The following is a 19,651-nucleotide window of genomic DNA, read 5'->3' on the forward strand; positions in this document are numbered from 1 at the left end:
GGCAAAAGGCTTTGGACCTGATATTGTAGACAACAAAGAAAATTTATATGTTCTTGAGCATAGGAATATTATGAAAATGGCACTCTAGGAAGTTAGCTTGACAGCAGTATGTAGGTCGAGTTAAAGTAGAAAAAAACTGGGGGCATAGAGACCAGCTATGAAATTATTATAATAATCCAATAATGAATGACATGATGAAGACCTGAACTATAGTGGTATCAATAGGAATTTAAAGGAAGTGTTAAATTTCACAGACATCTTTGATTTTGTAGTAGAAAGGAGATGAAGGAAAAGAAAGATGACTACAAGTTATCTACCCTGGGAGACTGAAAGTATGGTAATACCACTGGAAATAATGTCTTTAAGCTAAGGACCCAAATTTTGAATAAAAGATGTTTCAATTTTAGATATGTTGAGTTTAAAGTGACATTTGTGACACAGTTAAGTAGAATTGTGGGATTACTTGAATAAGAGATCAAGGCAGCAAATGTATATTGATGAATCATCAACATAAAGTTGATAATGGAAACTATGAATTGTATGAATAATTAGCCCACCAAAGGAATAACTATAGTTGGTGAAGAGATGAGGATTAAAGACAGAACCTTAGAGAGCATCCAAATCTAGAAACAGAAGGCAAAAAAGGAACCTTTAAAAACAGACAAACAAAAAACCTAACACGTAGCAACCACGTTAGTCATAGCTTTTGCTATATTAGTGCTATGGAAGTGGGGTATATACCTTAATAGTTTTCCAAAAAAAAAGTGTGTGTAGTCTTAGAATATATCAAAGCCTGCTTAAAGTACACAGTTATTGTTATATGTCTACTCAAGAGGGTTCTACCCCACTTAGAGAGAACCTTTTATAGTTTATGTAGAATATCAATGGTAGGATTCAATAATTCTCGTCATCAAACTTTGCCCTCTTTTCATTCCCATTTATAAAATGTCATACATGGTGATTTTCTTATCTTATACCACTCTATACTTTTTCAAGATGACATTGAATAAGTTCAGTCAACCTGCAGAATATAGTTTAATTGATCATCAATGTATGTGGAGAAATTAATGGAAAAATAAATAATATGAGTAACACAATTAAAAACTTTTTAAATGATTTTAGTGTTGAACATCAGTATATCTTGAAATAATAATCAGATATTTACTGTAGGTAATCATATGAAATTAAGGGGGGAAAAGCTCTTGTACTTGGCATTCTTAATCTATCAAATATCAGTAGGAATTAAGAAGAAAGGTTTAAAACTGAAAAACATCTTGAAAGAAGAAATGACAAGATGTGGTGGTAGCTAGGAAATGAAGGAGAAGAAAGATTCAAATATAACTTCAAGACTTCTAGCTTGGGAGACTGAAACATTGATAGTGTCATGGATAGAAATGACATATTTTGGAAAGGGTGCTATTTTTTATGATAAGGACAACAAGCTCAAGGAAGGCCAATATCTGCATTCACAAAAGTAAAAAGTACAATGTTTTTAGACTGCTGAGATTTATTTATTTCCCTATGAAATGCACATTTGACCTGAAATACTCAGAAATTGCTCATTTATTAATTCAATTCTACTCAGACAGAAGGGACAGGCCTTTAAACGATTACTTTATTATTATTATTATTATTATTATTATTCATATCTGCCATGTGTATGTAAAGGACAAAAATTCTATTCTTTTTTAAAAAAGATTTTGAGAGAGTCAAAGAATGCTTGGATCTGATTTAGAAAGTAAATCATTCGTTTTGGCTTGTGTGTTAAGTAAACAATTCATACACCAATGTTGACATATCTAATAAAACTTTGGAACATATTTTGACTTTGGATGAGGCAATAAATAATGGCAAATTTAGAAGGCATTTGAAAAGTTTAACATTCACTTTTTATTATTATTATTATTGTTATTAATAAAATTTAACTAATTAATAGTGCAGCTAGGCAAAGATGAGTCCTGAAACCTTAGAGGAAAAATATGAATCCTTGCTATAATTTTCAGATAAATCGGTTGGTATATGAATAAGCAAAAAATTTTAAGAACAAAATGGAAGAGATCTCAAAAATTAAATTTAAAAGTGGTGATTTTTAGTCTTCTTTGTATTTAGCCTATTATAAGTCTTATGGCTAAGTTATTATGTGGAGTTTTGCTAATTATACTTTCTGATCTAGATATAAAAGTTCCGATCCGAATTTTCTCATTTGTTGGTTTCGTTTACTGCCCTGACTGTAAAAGGGGGATAAAAAAGGTGAAATGTTTCTTTTCTTTAAAAATCATATTTGAAGTAGAGTTTCCAGAGGAAAATCTAGCAATATCCTATCATGAACTTCACTGCTTACCATTCTTACTTCTCACAGGGGTAAAATCGAGCTGGAGCAGTCAAGAATGCAGCTCTGGTGCTTATTAACCAGACAGAGGCACGTGCCACCTCATTCACCCAGGTTACCTAAGCAAGTTCTACATATATAATAACTTTTAAAATGGATATTGATTGGCCTGCATGCTTCTCAGCTATGTTCCTCCCTTCTCCATCGCAAAACAGTAGATACATGCACAGCTGCTCTCTGCTGAATCGTGTGACTCACATCACAGCATGGTCAGGCAAGATGGGCAGTCCCAACATTATACACGATTTTGCTACTGAGGTTATTAAGCTACATTCTGTGTCATCCTTAAGATTAATGACTGCATGCTCAGTAGGCTTTAAAATAAACATTTAAGCTAGACAGGAGTGTTAAGTGTAATACAGGTGAGAGGACAAATTGAGCATGTACTTCCTGTTTATTTGCTTTTATTTTACAAAAATGAAACCACTACTCTTTTTTGATTCAGCCCTTGTAAGTTGAACATATCTAAAACAGAACCACTAACAACCTAGCAGGTGTTATTAAACAGCTATATTCAATATGCCTTAGTCATGTAATATATAGTCCCCTCAAACCACATGTTCCAAATATTAACAAGTTTGTTTTCATTTATATTGGGAAAGACTTTATGAGATGAGAGGTAATCTGAGTTTTTGAGATTTGAAGGGCCATAGTCTGTATTCCTTTGGGCACCACATATCTTGGGCTTTCATGAAATTTTATGTAGTAAATGTCATGTTACATGGTTATATCAGAAAAGTGATTAAGTATCATGTTTTGGATATACAGGAAATGGTGATCATCCCAGAATAATTAAAAGAGGTTGGGAGAGTATCATCAGCCTTTGTGTAATTGGCGCTTTACACTCACCTTTTGTTTTAGACTCTCCATGATTCACATTAATTTCACTACATTTTCTTCCTAAATTCTGTACTTTAGAATTGAGGAGGCAAAATGGAGCTTGGGGACTTTATGGTCTTTATTATTTTTCATTATTTGATAAATAAAGTCAACTCCCAAGTCAAGTATATATTTGTGGATTTTTCGGATGCTTGGATTATTTTCTTGACTAATGTTCTTCTGCCCTGCTGCTCATCTTTCATTCATTTAACTGCTTTTTTTTTTTGTTTGTTTTTTTGATCTCCACTAGAGTGAAGGCAGTGGGAGGGAGATTCTGATTCACAAGTCAATAGAATGCTATCCTGGCTATTGCAAAATCCTGTCAGGGAAGGAAATATAAGCTAATTGCTAAAACAGAGATTAGGGTTGTCTGTGGAATTAATCTATTTCTACTCTACTTATAATCAGTAATAATTGAGTTTGTTATGTTGTGGTACAAATTCAGAAATAATGGTGTAGTGTGGGACAGAGGACACAGAATGCCTGTTGATTTACTCAGTGTTTTTTCACTAAGTGCTGACTTTTTTGAGATGAATATTTATTTTGAAAAATCACAGTACAGAAAATCTGATAACTCCTTTCAATAACATAAGCGATAATAATTTAACATTTTCAGAATGTAAATAACATGCTTATAACAAGAAGGCCTTTTCTTCTGAATTTCAGAATAAAAAAATTTCCAGAAGCCCTGAAATACCTGCCTAAATCTGAAGACATATGCTTGTACTGTGCAGAGTTTTGGGTTTCCTATAGTCCTTTCAGAGTATAAGGAACCATAGGATGACAAAACCTCACATTTGGAAGGGATCTTAGAGGTCATCTAGCTTAACCCTTAACACAAATCTAAATATGAATCCCTTCTATACCATCCCTGAAATATAATCATCTGGCATCAACCTAAAGAGAACTCCAGTGATAGGGCACCCATCACTTTCAAAGGCCATCTATTCTACTTTTGGAAAAAGCTAATAATTAGAAAGTTTTTCCTTGGATGAAGATGAAATGTACCTCTCTGTAACTTCCATTCATTGGTTCTAGTTTTTCCCCTTGGGAAATAAAACATACCTCATACTTCTTACCCACAGCTCCAGTGAGTCCCCTTTAGGCTTTATTTTCTACATCAATAGTATTTTCCTGCAATAGATACCCATATCACATGACTTCTAGATTAACTCTGGCTTATGAATATCTTTCCTAAAATGTGGTACTCAAAACTGAATATCATGGTCCAGATGACGCCTGACCATCTATAGCAAGAGTATAATCTTCCCTGAGATAATGGTGATGATGATGATGATGATATTTATATAGTGCTTACTATGTGCCAGACCTGTGCTAAGCATTTTACAATTATTATCTCACTTGATCCTCAACAACCCTGGGAGGTAGGTGCTATTATCTCCATTTTTAAGATGAAGAAACTGAGGTAAAGAGAGGTGTTAAGTGACTTGCCCAGGGTCACAGAGCTAGGCTGTATCTGAACTCAGGTCAAATTGACTTCAGGCTTGGCACTCCATGCACTATGGAGTCCCTTAGCTGTCTTATGCCTGTGTTAATACAGCCTAAAATATCATCAGTTTTTTTGGCCACCATGTCATTCTATTGATTCAGATTGAGTTGTTTACATCTCTTTAGTCCACTAAAACACTTTGCTCTTTTCACATGAATTTTCTAATCATTTGTTTTGTCATTTATGAAAATCACATCCAGCTCCAATTTTCTCCCTCTCCTTATGTGGCCCCAAGTTCTTCTAGTTAACATCTCTAGAAACTCATATGGAGACAACATATCCATGGGCAAAGATGACAGTTGGAATGACAAATGTATATGACCTAACACTCCAGGGAATTGTCATGTATCTTCAATTTATTGTGCCTAAAAAAAGGCTAGTGTGGATGAAAGTGTGTGTATCTGTGTACAAGATGAATATCGCAAGCATATGTTTCGTCTCTTGGCTTTTTTTGTGCTCATATCTCCTGCTCTTCAAAACGCTGAGGGAGTATGCTGTGCACACTGTTTTCAGGCCTCAGCAATTCCAGCTAAAAACTTTAAAAGCTTTATTTGCCTATCACCTCCATTGCTTCCTAACCTGAAATCAGTTCAAAGAAGTTCACTGGGGAAGGCATATTTGAAACCTCAGATGGTGAGACCTGGCTTCAGTAGCTTTCTTCCTGTATTTAATAGGGTCAGAATGACCACAGGTGGTGCAGAAAGCTATTTGCTTATCTCTGGTCTAACTGCCTGGGGCCAGAAGGGAAGCAGCTCTCCACCCACCACTGGCTGTACCTCATGTGACAATATTTAAAGTCAAGATATGCATAAACAAATCCAAAAGATCAGACTAAGGCCCTACTGGAAGTGTATGTGTAAAAGTTTTTTTTTTTTTTTCTATTTGCAAGACAAAGCACATAAGGTTGAAGAGTAATGTCATTATTTAATTTAAGACAATCTGTAATGGCTGAATCTTTTTTTTTTTTTTAATTTTGTCTCATAAACCATAAGATAGTTCACTAAACTCAAACATTTAGTAGCTAATTGAAAAAAAATGAACTGTGAGGCACTTCAGTGGAAGTAGGCCACTGCTCTCTCTTATGTATTATTAAATTTCATCATTTAATTGGTTAAAAAGCAAGAGATATTTCATCATTAAAGGGGAATTCCTATATATGACAATATATTAGTTGAAAATAAGTCTGATTGTTTTTGATGCTTTTGTGGCCCATTTTAGTGCCAATTATGTCATTGTATATCTAGGATTAGTCTATTCCTCCAGGTAGTACTTAAATTTAACTTTCTGGATTATTCCATGTATTGGAATCTTGATGTTGAGAACATGGTTCTTTGTTCAGTATGCAGCTTCCACAGAATTGCAATGGGCTTCTGCTCGAGCTGGGCATGTTTTCCATGGCTGAATCAGGCCTTGAGAATGTTGCATCCTAAAAAAATTAAAAATAAAAACAACATGCTTTCTAATATGTATCTGGAGAGTATAAGTCATCATCTCTCTGTAGGACCAGACTAAAGTCTACAAGGGATGAAAATCTAAATTCAGCCATAAGATTTAAAAAAAAAAAAACAGTCTAAGAAAACAAGTTTGAACTTGCACTTTGTTATGTTATACTTGATTTTCCTATTACATCATGCCCATTACCTGTTATTCTTTTCCAAGTACTTCAGAAATTATATTTATTTCAGTTACTTGGTAAAGTTATTTCATCAGAAGAATCTGAGTTTCTCAGTACATGGGCTTATTTCAGTGTCTTCACTCAGCAATGAGTTATTTGTCATGTTTATCAATCACTGTACTGTATTTTGCTTTTAAATTAGATGAGCAACTATGTTGATAGGATTATTACAATATGTGCCATAAAGAGGAACTATCCTTTGTGAGAGTGAAAATTTGATCATGGTTAAATGAATATCATTCTACCAAATTTAACTTATTTTAAAGATCTTTTAGACTTTAATTTACTGCTACTTTCCAAAAGAGGAGAATGACCCACGTTTCCAGTGACTTGAAGCTCTTTGTGGCATACTCTAGTTACTAATGTCTAGAAAATTGATGTATCTTCATAATAAAAACAAAATTTTAAAACAAGAAAGTCATATAAATCAATGGTTTAGAAAATTATTATATTAGATAGGAGTAATTATTCCAGAAGTTAGAGGCTACTGATTATAACATTTAAGGGATCTACATTACAAATTCATGAAATAGAAATGGATATTATTTTACCCAGAATAATGCAGGAATGTAAGTCCCAACATGTAGTCATGGTCATAAATACTCTCATCCTGTAATTCAACAGCAGCAGCTCTATGCCTGTTCCATTCCTTAAGTCGCGTTGCAGAGCTTAAGATGCTGTCAAAGTTGTAAATCTCATAGGCTACAGGATTTTTACAGGTCCTTACTATAAATGGATTTGTACTCATTTGGGGCAGAGAATCATGGAGTGGGGTGGGAATGGAGGATTCTCCCCCCCTTTCATTCACAAAAAACAAGGTATGTCACTTTGAAAACAATAAGACAGAATTGAGTAAAATGAATACCATCCCTTTATGAACTTTGAATTAATGCCTTTTCAAACTCCCAGAAAATCAAATGCTTGCACTTAATGCTAAGGTATCAATGAATTATATGGCAGGTAGCTGTAGAGTAAAAAAGATGATCACTATGCAATGTGATTGAAATGAGTGATACATGAAAGAGCAAAGGATAAATGGACCTTAGAAGTCAGAAAGCCCTCTCATTTTATAGATGAGCTGAGAGAAGTTAAGTGACTTGCCCAAGGTCACACAGGTAATAAGTAGCATAGCCAGGTTTACAAGTTTTATATTAGGAATTTGATAGTCATATATGAAAAGGATAGCTAAAGCCATTATGTAATATTACAGTCAATAGGTACTTAGTAGTACCTCCAATCCATTGTTCTCCAATCCATTGTAAACTCTCTAGGAGATGCAAAATAAGTAGGAAATATGATTTTTACCCTCTAAAAGATTAATCATATTAGATAATTAAAAGCTATGGAATGAAATTAAAAAGCATTAACTTATAATGCAAAAATAAAAAATACATACTATAAATGCCATAGGGATCCTGGAAGGAAAGTGGGGATGACTAGGAAAGTTTTTCTATAAATTCCAAAGGTTAACAGCTCTAATTCTCAGCCATCAAAACAGGGTTGGACAAAGCCTGAGCTGGAAGACACCATTAGCATTAGCTATGCTCAAAAACAGTTTTCCCAGTTGCACCATAACTGCTGTTATTAAGCACTTTCCTTTATCTCTTAAAAATAGAAATAGGAGACTTCTGCTTATCATCCCCTTGACAATTGGTAGTGAAAGAGTTCTAGGAAAATGGGAGGCTTTTCCCCTCTAGCCTGGGCAAAAATACATTGGTTAGTAGGTCAGAACCAAGACCATTGTAGAAATTCCTTTACTGTAATCACCTACTGAAGCTCGTTTCCATGCCCATCAGCAATAATGATGTCTCATCTTCCCATTTCATGGTGCTTCAATTAATGTGGATTTCATAATAATGATCCAAGGAAACCAAGGTCTTATAATAATTATATTCTGCCCTAAGTTAATAATCAGAATATATTTTTTTAGATATGGCTACTGTTACCTAGCCAGAAGTACCACAAAAAGAATAACCTACATACTTGGTCCAAATTCGTGATTTTCCTTAATAGGTAGAAATTCTCAGTGTGGCTATTTTCTGCACCAACAATGATCATCTGTAAGTCACAGAGGTGATGGCTGGGACATTAAGAGATTACGTGACTTGTCTGCCCATGATCCCACAGTTAGTACATGTCAGAGGCAGTCCTGGACCCCAGGTCTTCCCGACTTCAATACTATGCTAAAGATTCCCTTTATTGCTCTACTTTCAACCTGCCTGCTACGTTTAACGTATATGTACTCTGAAGTATGAAAGTGCATTTGCATTATAATTCTAATGAGCTATGCATGTGGCACCCAGTGTTTCCATTACTTAGGCTACATCTGGGAAATAATTCAGGCACTTATGTAAGCTATATTAACCCTCTTAGGCTTTTTTAATCCTACTGAAGTTGTGGGAGAATTTAGCATGATTAATATTTCCAGACAATATATATTCATTGATAAAAGCTTTGCATTTCCAACTACCTATTCTGCTTCATGTGTTTGCATCAATTTATGTAATATGTTGCACTTTATAATATGTTCAACAGGGTGATCTCAAAGCACCTAATAAACTGTAATATTAAATATGGTTTTTCTAGCCACATAGCACATCACAGTAATTTGAAGTAAGTGTTCCTAATCTGGCTACATGTTGAACTCAGAATGTTCTCCTGATTGGATTCAGCGTAATTTTTTGAAACTTAGATGAAATGTCAATTTCATTCAAAATTCTTTGGTAATTATTCAGCTTTTCAAAACAAAATTCATTAACCATTTTAAAGTAAAAGGAAAAATAAGCGAGCCAGTAAAAGAAATAATTCAAAGATGAAATATAATGATGATGACTCATATGAATAGGCTGCTCTTCCTTTCTGAAATTGTAGATATATGGACAGTGCTTAGTAGCAACTGGTCACACTCTTTTTCCCCAACTATCTGCAATTTCAAAGGTAGAAATTGACTTGATATGATACATATTTAATAAATGCAATCAGTAATGGTAGTAGCATGCCAAATCTTTATCAGACAGTACTTGATTTAGTCTTTCTAATAGAACATTTTGATGTAAATTCACAATGAAGCCTAATACAAGTAAAGTTTCAGAAAATAATTGGTACTTCTTTTCCATATTGCCCACACCTAAGAGAAATCATCTTCAATTTCTCACAACATATATGGATCAGGTCAGTAGCCACTTTATTAGGACCTTAGTTATCTTAGAGTTCACAGTATATATTTATTGGTTGTCGTAATAAAGACTTGTAGACTACCAATGTAATTTGTCTTATAATATGACAAGAATGTTCCAGATACACTAAGCAAAGAGAAAAAACTTTGCTTATGGGGTTTTGTTTTCAGAAGTTAAATGCATCCAGTTCATCTGAAGGCAGCACAGTCGATGTTGCTCCTCCCAGAGAAGGTGAACAAGCAGAAATTGAACCAGAAGAAGATCTTGAACCAGAAGACTGTTTTACTGAAGGTGAGGTGTTTTGTTTAATACAATCCATTAAAATTTTAAGTGTTCAAGAGAGAGCCACATTTACAAGAAATACTTAGAGGAGATGAAGAAGGCACTTTCATTGCAAGTGTCTCTTAATTAGAAAGGTTCATGTGTTCTTTTCCAAGAAGTCTGTCTAGATATGCTATTTGAATAGTATGAAAGAATGCCCTAAAATCCTAGCAGTGGTCACGAAGGAAAGCATTAAGTTATTCAGAATTGATTTACTTATGAAGTACTTTGTATGTGCAGAACACCGGCCTAGGCCTTAAGAGGGATACAAAAATAATGAAGACATCATTCTTTCCTTCATGGATATTTTTACATATACATACATATGTAGTAGTGGAGTGAAGTCAGTACATGAACTGATATGTGCAACATATGAATAATGAATATAGAATAACTAAAATATAGAATAGAATATAACAGGAATTCAAAACTAGAGGAAGGATCATTGTCTTTTTTTCTTCTCCTTACTGATTTTCCTTAACTTTGTGATAAGCAGAAAATGATATGTATTATATATTTGGTTCTACTCTTAAGACTTGAATAATGCAATTTGCTTTGTAAATGCTTTAGCAAGTCTTTTTTTTTTCTTTCTTTGCAAGTAAGGGGTATTTTAGGCACTCATTTTTGTTGATATGGGTAAACATCTATTTTATTTTGTGTATAGGGACAGAACCTGTGATTTCCTTGGTGTAGGGAACTCTCAAGTGAGAAAACTCTCTCTAGGACTGCATATCGGCTCCTCAATAACTTATATTTTAATAGAGTTGCCTATGAGCACTGAGAGATTAAGTGACTTGTCTAGATTCACATAGACAGTATGAGTCAATGGTGGAATTTGAACCCAGGTCATCCCAGCTTCAACGCCAACTTTTCATCCACTATTCCCTGCGAATGACTTATGAGAAATAATTTGTAATGGGCCAGAAGTCTAATTGACAGGAACAAAAATAATCATGCTGCTAGTAATACTTTTCACAGTGCACTTAGTAGGTGATTAAAACATATTTCTTAATTTAATTAAACAAGTAGCATCATAGGTAGTGGCATAGGAATGTGTAAGATAAATATCTGTGGAGAAAGGACAAAACATGAACACAGGAAGCTGACGGTGATAATTACTCATTGGTGTAATCAAATCAAAAGGATGACCTGGAAAGGAAGATGCTTAGGGAAGTTGATAATAGGCTGTACACTTTTTCAGAAGAACCAATAGAGAAAGATTTCTGGGCACAGATATCAGAAAAAAACAGAACAAATAATTTGGAAGAGCATCTTTGACATGAACATATAAGTTGTACCAAGGTTATCAGCCAGAGAGAACATCTTTATTCATCAGCCATTACACATCAAGCATTTTTAAGCACTTACTAGTTTCCAGGCACTGAGATAAGTGTGAGGATACAAAGAAATGTAGAAGACAGTTCATGTTCTAAAGCAGCTTACAGTCTAATACATCAAGGGCCTGAGGCCTAAGACAAAACTGGCCATAGAGCTAACATTTTTATACCAGGGCAAAGTTGAACTTTGTAACTACACTGTGTACCCATAGACTGTTTGCTTCTGTATATAGTACTATAGCACATAGACATACTCCATACACAAATTGCATATCACGGTATGCTGCTGTAAAGAGACCTGGCTGAAGACATGGGTTCAAGTCCCTCCTCTGACATTCATTTCTGTGTATAAACTGGTATGGTCATACATAGATATGTTATTAACTCCTTAAAAAAACTAGTAAGAATATGAAATTGTCCCTTTTTAATTTGTCATACTCAAATAACATGTTTTCAGGCTGCATCAAGAAGTTCCCATTTTGTCAAGTAAGTATAGAAGAAGGCAAAGGAAAAATCTGGTGGAATCTTAGGAAAACCTGCTATAGCATTGTTGAACACAATTGGTTCGAGACATTTATTGTCTTCATGATCCTACTCAGCAGTGGTGCTCTGGTAAGTGAAACACATGTCACTGTGAACAAATAGGTTTTGATTAAATTCATTTTTCTGCTAAAATGCTGTGTCTATGATGCATTTCTAAATCAAAGTAGAGGAAACAACCATATCCTGCAGAATTTGCCATTTAAGGGATGAAATGTTGGAGAATTTATTACAGAACAAATCGGATGGCGAGATGGAATTTCTCATCTTGTGTTTATCTAACAGATGTTTAGACAGACTACTTTTTCTCATTTTTTTAAAAAGAGATAGCCCAGTAGGATGTTCATTCAACATAAACTATCATTCCATCTTCTCCAAATAATCATGCTTACAGTATCATAAATTCTGGTCAATTTTTTTAATGTTTAATCAATTTAATCTTTGCAAAAAAAAAATCCCAAACCAGATATTCATATAATCATAGAATACCTCCATTCCTAATAAGTAAAGTTCCTGATCAAACTATAAGCTTAATTCTCTTTACTTCAATCACATTTTATCCGGACAATTTGAAATATAATAAGAGCTATATTAGAACTAAGTAAACAAAAGGAAATGTACTCAGAGTAACTGGTGGAGGGACTGAAATCCCTCTGTTCATTTTTTCCCCTGGTTTATCTATTATGTCCTTTTGAATCATAAGGTTAGTTTTCATCATTATCCAGTGTCTATCAAGTTCCATTTTGGGGATAGCAGTGTACTGAACAGTCTTGCATAATACTTAGAGAATATAAATAGCCAGAAAATCTTATGATTCACAGGCTTTTGAAGACATTTACATTGAACAACGAAAGACCATTAAGACAATGTTGGAATATGCTGACAAGGTCTTCACCTATATCTTCATTTTGGAAATGCTTCTAAAATGGGTGGCTTATGGTTTTCAAACATATTTCACGAATGCCTGGTGCTGGTTGGATTTCTTGATTGTTGATGTAAGTAATTTGAATTTTTTTAATTCTGTTTACAAAAAAAAGTCATGGCTGATATTAAGTCAATTTATACTGTACTATTCAAGTGAAAATGTGGTGTGTGTGCCTAAGTCCATTTGTGTCAACACATTTGTTCAATTATTTAAAAATGAGTAAGTTGCAACAATTAAGGAGTGCTGGGAACATGGAGAGAATAGCAGAGTATGTAAGATAGGTAATTCTACAATGAAACAACTACTGTTCATCTATTATGAAGGGACAGTGATATAGGTTTGGTATCATGGGTTTTTAATGAAAATACTGACTACTACATCCATATTCTTATTTTAGAAATACTTCGATCAACCAAATAGTAAAGGTACTTTGAGAGAAATGATAGATTCTTAGGAGTGGAGGGTGGTGAGAAAAGGTAGAACATGGGGGACTGCAATGGTAAATACAAGATCTTTTTTTAAGAAACAGTAAGGCCAGACTATCTAAACCAAAGATTGCATGAAAGGGAATGATATACAGTAAAGACAGAAAGATAGGTTGGAATCACATTGTGAAGAGCTTTAAATGCCAAACAGAGGTGTTCATATTTGAGGAGAAAGATTTTAAGATGGTAAAATCAGAAATGATTGCAGATCAGCAATGATGTAAACTTCATTTAAAATTTTATTACAGTCTACCTAAAGCATAAACACAGTAGAGTCAAACTTTTACTTCATTCATTTATTGAAACATTCATTCATACACATGCATATACCTTCAGAGAAGGTACACAGTTTATTTCTGTTCTTATATCATTATACATTGCTAAGAAGACATATATTTTGTGAAAAGGCAGGTATAGAGATGTCCTCTGCACTCTGGTTACTCCACAGTGTGATCACTGATATATTGCCAATTATGTAAGCTGCAGGGCTAATAGACTCTTTTCTGCTTTCCTCCTGAGGAAGTGATACTGCCAATATCTAACATGGGTGTCTAGTTGTACACAGTCTTCCATGTTTCATTGTGTGACACTGTAAAGTAACCCAACTAAACAAGACATATATAACATTGTCTTCAAGGGTTAATAATTAATTACTCATGGTCACTTTATCATCTACCTTAACACACACCAACATAAATCAAAGGTTGTAATGTATATATATCCATTCCCTTTGTCATCATATGCCATCTCTGGTCCTCTGTTTCAAGACTGAACATTCCTTAATATATGCATCTCTCACCTCTATAATAATAATATTTACTTAATCTATTTTTTAAACAAATCTGCTTCACACTAGCTCTCACCTAAGCAAGTAACTGCTTTCCATTTTCTCAATGTAATATGATTAAATATCAACATGACAACCTCAATATCGAAAACAGAGACATTTCTAATAAATTTTCCATAATGGGAAAATTTATATCACAAAATTATAAATTATTCAGAGATGGAAGAAACTTTAGGGTTATTGTCTAGTCCAAACCCATCACTTTACAGATACAGGAAAATGAGGCCCAGAAAAGTTAATTAATTCTTACAAGCTTACATAGCTATATGGTGACATGACTATAACCTAGATCTCCTAGTTCCAGACTTGTGTTCTTTTTGCTCCTTTTCTTCTATAATATAATTGGAGAAGGATTCTCGTGAGGAATATCGATGCCAAGACATAATCAAACAACATATAATATTAGCACAAAAGTTATACTGAAACAAAAGGGCTATTTCCATTGCATAATTTTGTTCATGCCAACTGGAGTTTGGGGAATGGGAAGACTTTTTTTTTTGTCTTTAAACATATGTGGGAGAAAGAACAACAAATAACTAAGGGAGATTAAAAAAAGATCCAACAGCCACTAGAAATCATGAATGTTATTGCCCAGTAACCATACACAAGAGCCCAATAGTGAAAGTCAATAAAAGACACATACTGTCACGCCACCAAGAGTCCGGGAGACAGTTAATTGGCAATACTAAGAGAAAACACAGCAATTGGTCATTATCATTCAAGAAATTCAAAAATTCTAAATTCTACTAATTTGACTCTAATGTAACATATAGTAGACAGGTTTAATTTTATTGGCTATGTTAAACCAATTCTATTTATTGAGTTGACATATTAAAGGGAAATACTTTCTTGGAGCAATATAATAATGAATTACTATCTTACCAAGAATAATAGTAACCTACATTTATATAGCACTTTAAAATCTGTTCAACATTTTAAATACATTATCTAATTTAAACTTCACCAAGACTCTGTGAGGTACATGCTGCCTGCATTATTATTACCATCTTACAAATGAATTAACTGAAGTTCAGTGAAGTTAAAATACTTACCCATGGTAACAGAGCTGTTAAGTGTCAGAGGTCAAATTTGAAACCAGTATTTTCTAACTTCAGGTCCAGTATTCCCCTCTACTGTGCCATGCTGTGTCTCTGAATGAGTGTGTAATCATATTGTTTAGAGTTTAAAAAAACTTTGGGTGAACTGAACACAAAATCTATTTTTAAAATAAGTTGCAGTGCCACCCATGACAATATTTTGTTATGGAGAGAAAATTAAAGATAGGAAACGCAAAAGAGGGATATATGGTTATTTTTCTGTGCTGTTTTATTTCATATTTTTTATAAATGATCCAGATCTCCAAATGCATAGAAAACACTATGCTCTTTTGTAGAATGCCAACTTAATAACAATAAACTATGGGAAGATCTAGTGAGGCTCTGTCAATTACAGTAACATAACCAATGACTCTCAACATGGGCAAGACTGTCTTGAGGAAAGTAATCTAAAAAATACTTACATAATTCAATTCAACAAATATCATTAAGTGCCTGTTGTATGCAAAGATGGGGCTATAACTAGAGTCAGGTGACTGGGTTTTGCTTCGTGGCATGAAATTTAAAGGACAATGAGAATACTGGTTCTGCTTTGACAACATAGACAACTAAGCTTAGCACCCAGTTAACAAGATTCATTGATTAAAATAAGCTACTAGATGGCAGGCTACCTCCACCAGTGACTCCACACTAATCGAACTAACCACCCTGTTCTTATCCTGGTCTCTCCTCCAGAGGTGGCCTCCACAGTAACATAATCATGATCTCTATCTCCTGATCTCAGGATCTCTTCCTTCACTGGGCCTGGTTTCCTAGGTTCTGAAATTCTTCCTGAGATTCCATTTCCCTAACTCAGTTTGTCTTTAAAAGTTGATTTAAAAGCACTTCTCTAGGTGCTTGTCCTACACTGTTGTTTAGATGATCTTGTGCCAGGCACCAGCTAGTCACCATTCTTGCATAGCACTATACTAATGGCCTTCAAGTTATTAGTACCTACCCAAGGAAAAAGGCATAGAAGTCATTGTAGACTGCTCTCAGAAGACACTGGTCTTAAATTTAACAAATTTTTAAAATTTGTTAAATTTAACAAATATTTATTAAAAATGTTTTAAATTTGCTAAATTTAACCAATATTTATTAAAAACATACTCTGTAAGTCTAATGTGCTGCTATGTCTTAAAAGCCCAGCAGAATGTTGTACATTACCAAACAGGGTATTGAGTACAAAATTAAAAAAAAACAAAAACCTTTTATTGCTTTTCTAAACAACCAGATCTAAATCTGCCCCTAAAATACTATGTTCACCGGTTTCCATATGTCTAAAGAAGGCATATCAGTGCTGGTAAAGGTCCACTCCACAGGTAAGGAGTATCAATAAAATGACGGAGTGGGCATGGGTGCTATCCTTAGGGATAGGTATTAGATCTGTAATTTCATTCATATAGGATGAGGAGACCCTCTACCAGTGCAGGCCAGCATCTTCTCTACAACTTACTGTGTTAGAGAATTGCCCACAGGACTGCAAAGTCACACAGTCAAGATATGTCAGAGGTGGGACCAGCTAGGCCAGGCTGTCTTGGCTCCAAGGACAACTCTTTACCTATTACATCTCACTGCCTCTTATGGGCTGTTTAGAATTGGAAGACAAAAGCTATAAAAGGGACAAGATTAAAGTTTACAAAACCAGTCTTGTTCATCAAATCCTGAAATAAACTTTATGTAATTCATTACATATAGGGTTGTATCAGCCACAAACAAAAGTAGCTCAAAGGAGATTTAAACAAATGCACGGAGAAGACAAGCAACAATGGGTTATTAAGGGAAACCAAGATGTTTGGGGATTAAAACTAACATTTTAAGACTTAAATAGTAGAAAATAGCTGTGCCATCTCAACATTCTATGGTGCTAGCTGCTAGACAGAATACTAAACTAGCTGGACTATGGCTTTGACTCAGTATGACCGTCTTTTCTTATTTTGAACTCAGTAAGTTAACCTGATCATAGGATGAGTTGGAAGATACCTCAGAAGCCATTTAGTCTAACCCTTTCATTTGACAGATGAGAAAACATTATCAGAGAACTGCCTTTATAATTTTAGGAGTTAGACATTTTGGAGCTGGTAATTCAGTAAAACGATGTAAGGTGACCCTGAACTGCACTGCTTCTTGTGGTCATAATGGATTTTTGTTGGTCCTATTCTGGTTGTCTATCATGGAAGCTTGATTATGCATTAAAGAAGGAATAGTGTGCACTCTACCTGGATCTGACCATACCTAGAATATGGTGTTCTGTTCAGAATGGCACCTTGTAGAAAGGACATTGAAATGCTGGAAAATGGAATGAGTATGACCTGATCTCACTTCCTCTTGAGGTTCCAGAGGGACTCCTGAGAAGCTAGGGGAATCTCTTTATTAATGCCACACCCCACCTTTGGGAGTGGTTCCTCCTGCTTTCATTTACCAGTGAATAGCACTGTCTTTCTTCTCTCACTTGAATGCTGACAACAGGAAGAAGTCAGTCAAAGAAGAGAAGTCAAACCAAGCAGGGAGAGGAGGCTAAGGAGAGCCTTTTGAACACCCTTCCAGTTCTGGCTCCCTGGTTGCAGTCAATCTTTGATTGACTCCTGCCAAGCCCCTGGTTAACAGAACAGACTCAGTTATAGAATATCTGTGCCTACTCCAAATCTCTCCAAGGCACTTCCATTAAACCCGTCATGACTTGGATGCCTCTTCCCTGTGGGGAACTCTTATCATGGCACTTTGCACACGCTCATAAGCACTGGGTTCAGCAGCATTCCCCTGTTAAAAAATACGTAGATAGGAGTCCATGATGTTGAGGGACTTCACAGGATGTGGCTATGTAGAGATTAGTTAAGGGAACTAGAGTTGTTGACCCTGAAGAAAAGAATATTAAGAGAGAAGACGATAGTTGTATTCAAGTATTTGAAAAACACTCATATGGAAGAGGAATTAAACTTGTTCTGCCTGACCACAGAAGGCATAATTGGGAGTAGAGGGCATGAGGGACAGGGAGAGTTGTGTTTTTTAGAAAACATTCTATAGAACATAAATCTGCTTGATGATAAGATCAAGAAATGTTTACTTATTTTAAAGAAAATGTTACCAATCAATTAGCAAATATGTGTTCTGCCACACCTAGCCTATCATGCTCTTCCACTCCTGTGCAGCCGCAGCCCTGTTCGGCAACCTTCCCCAGAGTATTTGGGGGTTGGGGTGAGGTGGGGGAAGGAATAAGGAAAGAAGAAGAGTGAGAAGGAGGGGATGGGACGGGAAACCCTGAGTGGGCCAAAGCAGGTGCCCAGGCCCAGGCTGAGGTAGCCCTGCAGAGCCCTAAGCGGGGGGACCCAGCCAGCCCTGGCCTGCTAGCAATCAATTACCCTGAAAGATGTCCTTCTGGACTATAAGAAGGAGTGGAAACAACTGGATTAGGCTCACAAAGATTTTTTCCCATTTAATTGTTTTCCCTTTTAATCTTAGCTTTACATTTTTAATATTAAGTAATCAAAACTATCCATTTATATTCTGTGATCCTCTCTATTACTTGTTTGGTCATGAACTTTTCTCCTTTCCATAGATTTGATATGTAATTTTTTTCCATATTTCTCTAATTTGTTTATAATGTGACCTTTTATATCTATTTTTGGAGGTTTCCTTTGTAGAAGGTGTGAGATGTAGATTTGACTCTAATTTCTTCCAAATTATTGTCTAACTTTCTCAGCAGTTTTTGTCAAATAGAGAGTCCTTAATCCAGAAGTTGGTTATTTGATACTTTTGCTTCCGTAGACTGCATACTTAATCTGTTCCACTGGTTAACCTCTCTATTTTTTAGCCAGTATAAAATTGTTTTAATAATTACTATTCCGAAGTACAGTCTGAGATCTGGCACTGCTAGGCTCCCTTCATTTCCATTTTTTTTTTATTATTTCTCTTAAAATTCTTAACCTTTTTTCCCCCTCCATATGAATTTTGTTATTTTTCTAGTTCTATAAGGTAATCCTTTGATGATTTGATAGGCATTGCATTGAATAAATTAGGCAGTATTGTCATTTTTATTACATTGGCTCATCCTACCCATGAGCAATTAATATTTTTGAGCATTCAGTTGGTACAAAATTCTATATCAAATAATAAAAGAATAGGCTGAAATTTATTACCTTTTGCATTACGAGTCTCTATGTATTAATTTATAATAATCTATCTACAAGTAATCCTTATAAACAAAAGATTCTAGTAAATGATATAATGTCAATAATATGTGAGATTTTTATCATTTCTTAATAATGCTAATATTTATGTCTGCCTGACACCATTTTACATGAAACAAGCTAGTGACTTCTGTAATATAATTAATAACCTAAAAAGATGCAAAAATAGATGAACATGAGAAATGCTAAAAGGTACACATTGAATTGTTCCTTCCTTGACTATTATCAGAAAGCAACTAGGTCTTGCAGTGGAGTGAGCAATGGACCTGGAGTCAGGAAGAACAGA

The 19,651-nt window shown here is 34.8% G+C and overlaps 1 protein-coding gene across 13 annotated transcripts in view; it reads left to right on the top strand.

The window, feature by feature from the left end:
- SCN3A (sodium voltage-gated channel alpha subunit 3) overlaps positions 1-19,651 on the top strand; it is a 96,803-nt gene that overhangs the window by 55,039 nt on the left and 22,113 nt on the right. For all 13 annotated transcript variants that reach the window (XM_027865781.1, XM_027865787.1, XM_027865790.1 and 10 more), the window contains 3 exons: positions 9,800-9,920; positions 11,745-11,899; positions 12,649-12,822. In XM_027865781.1, coding sequence (XP_027721582.1) covers positions 9,800-9,920; positions 11,745-11,899; positions 12,649-12,822 — 450 coding nt within the window. The remainder of the gene's footprint in view (positions 1-9,799; positions 9,921-11,744; positions 11,900-12,648; positions 12,823-19,651) is intronic.

Source organism: Vombatus ursinus, unplaced genomic scaffold (assembly GCF_900497805.2).
Source record: "Vombatus ursinus unplaced genomic scaffold, bare-nosed wombat genome assembly UNPS02014779.1, whole genome shotgun sequence".
Classification (NCBI taxonomy): domain Eukaryota; kingdom Metazoa; phylum Chordata; class Mammalia; order Diprotodontia; family Vombatidae; genus Vombatus; species Vombatus ursinus.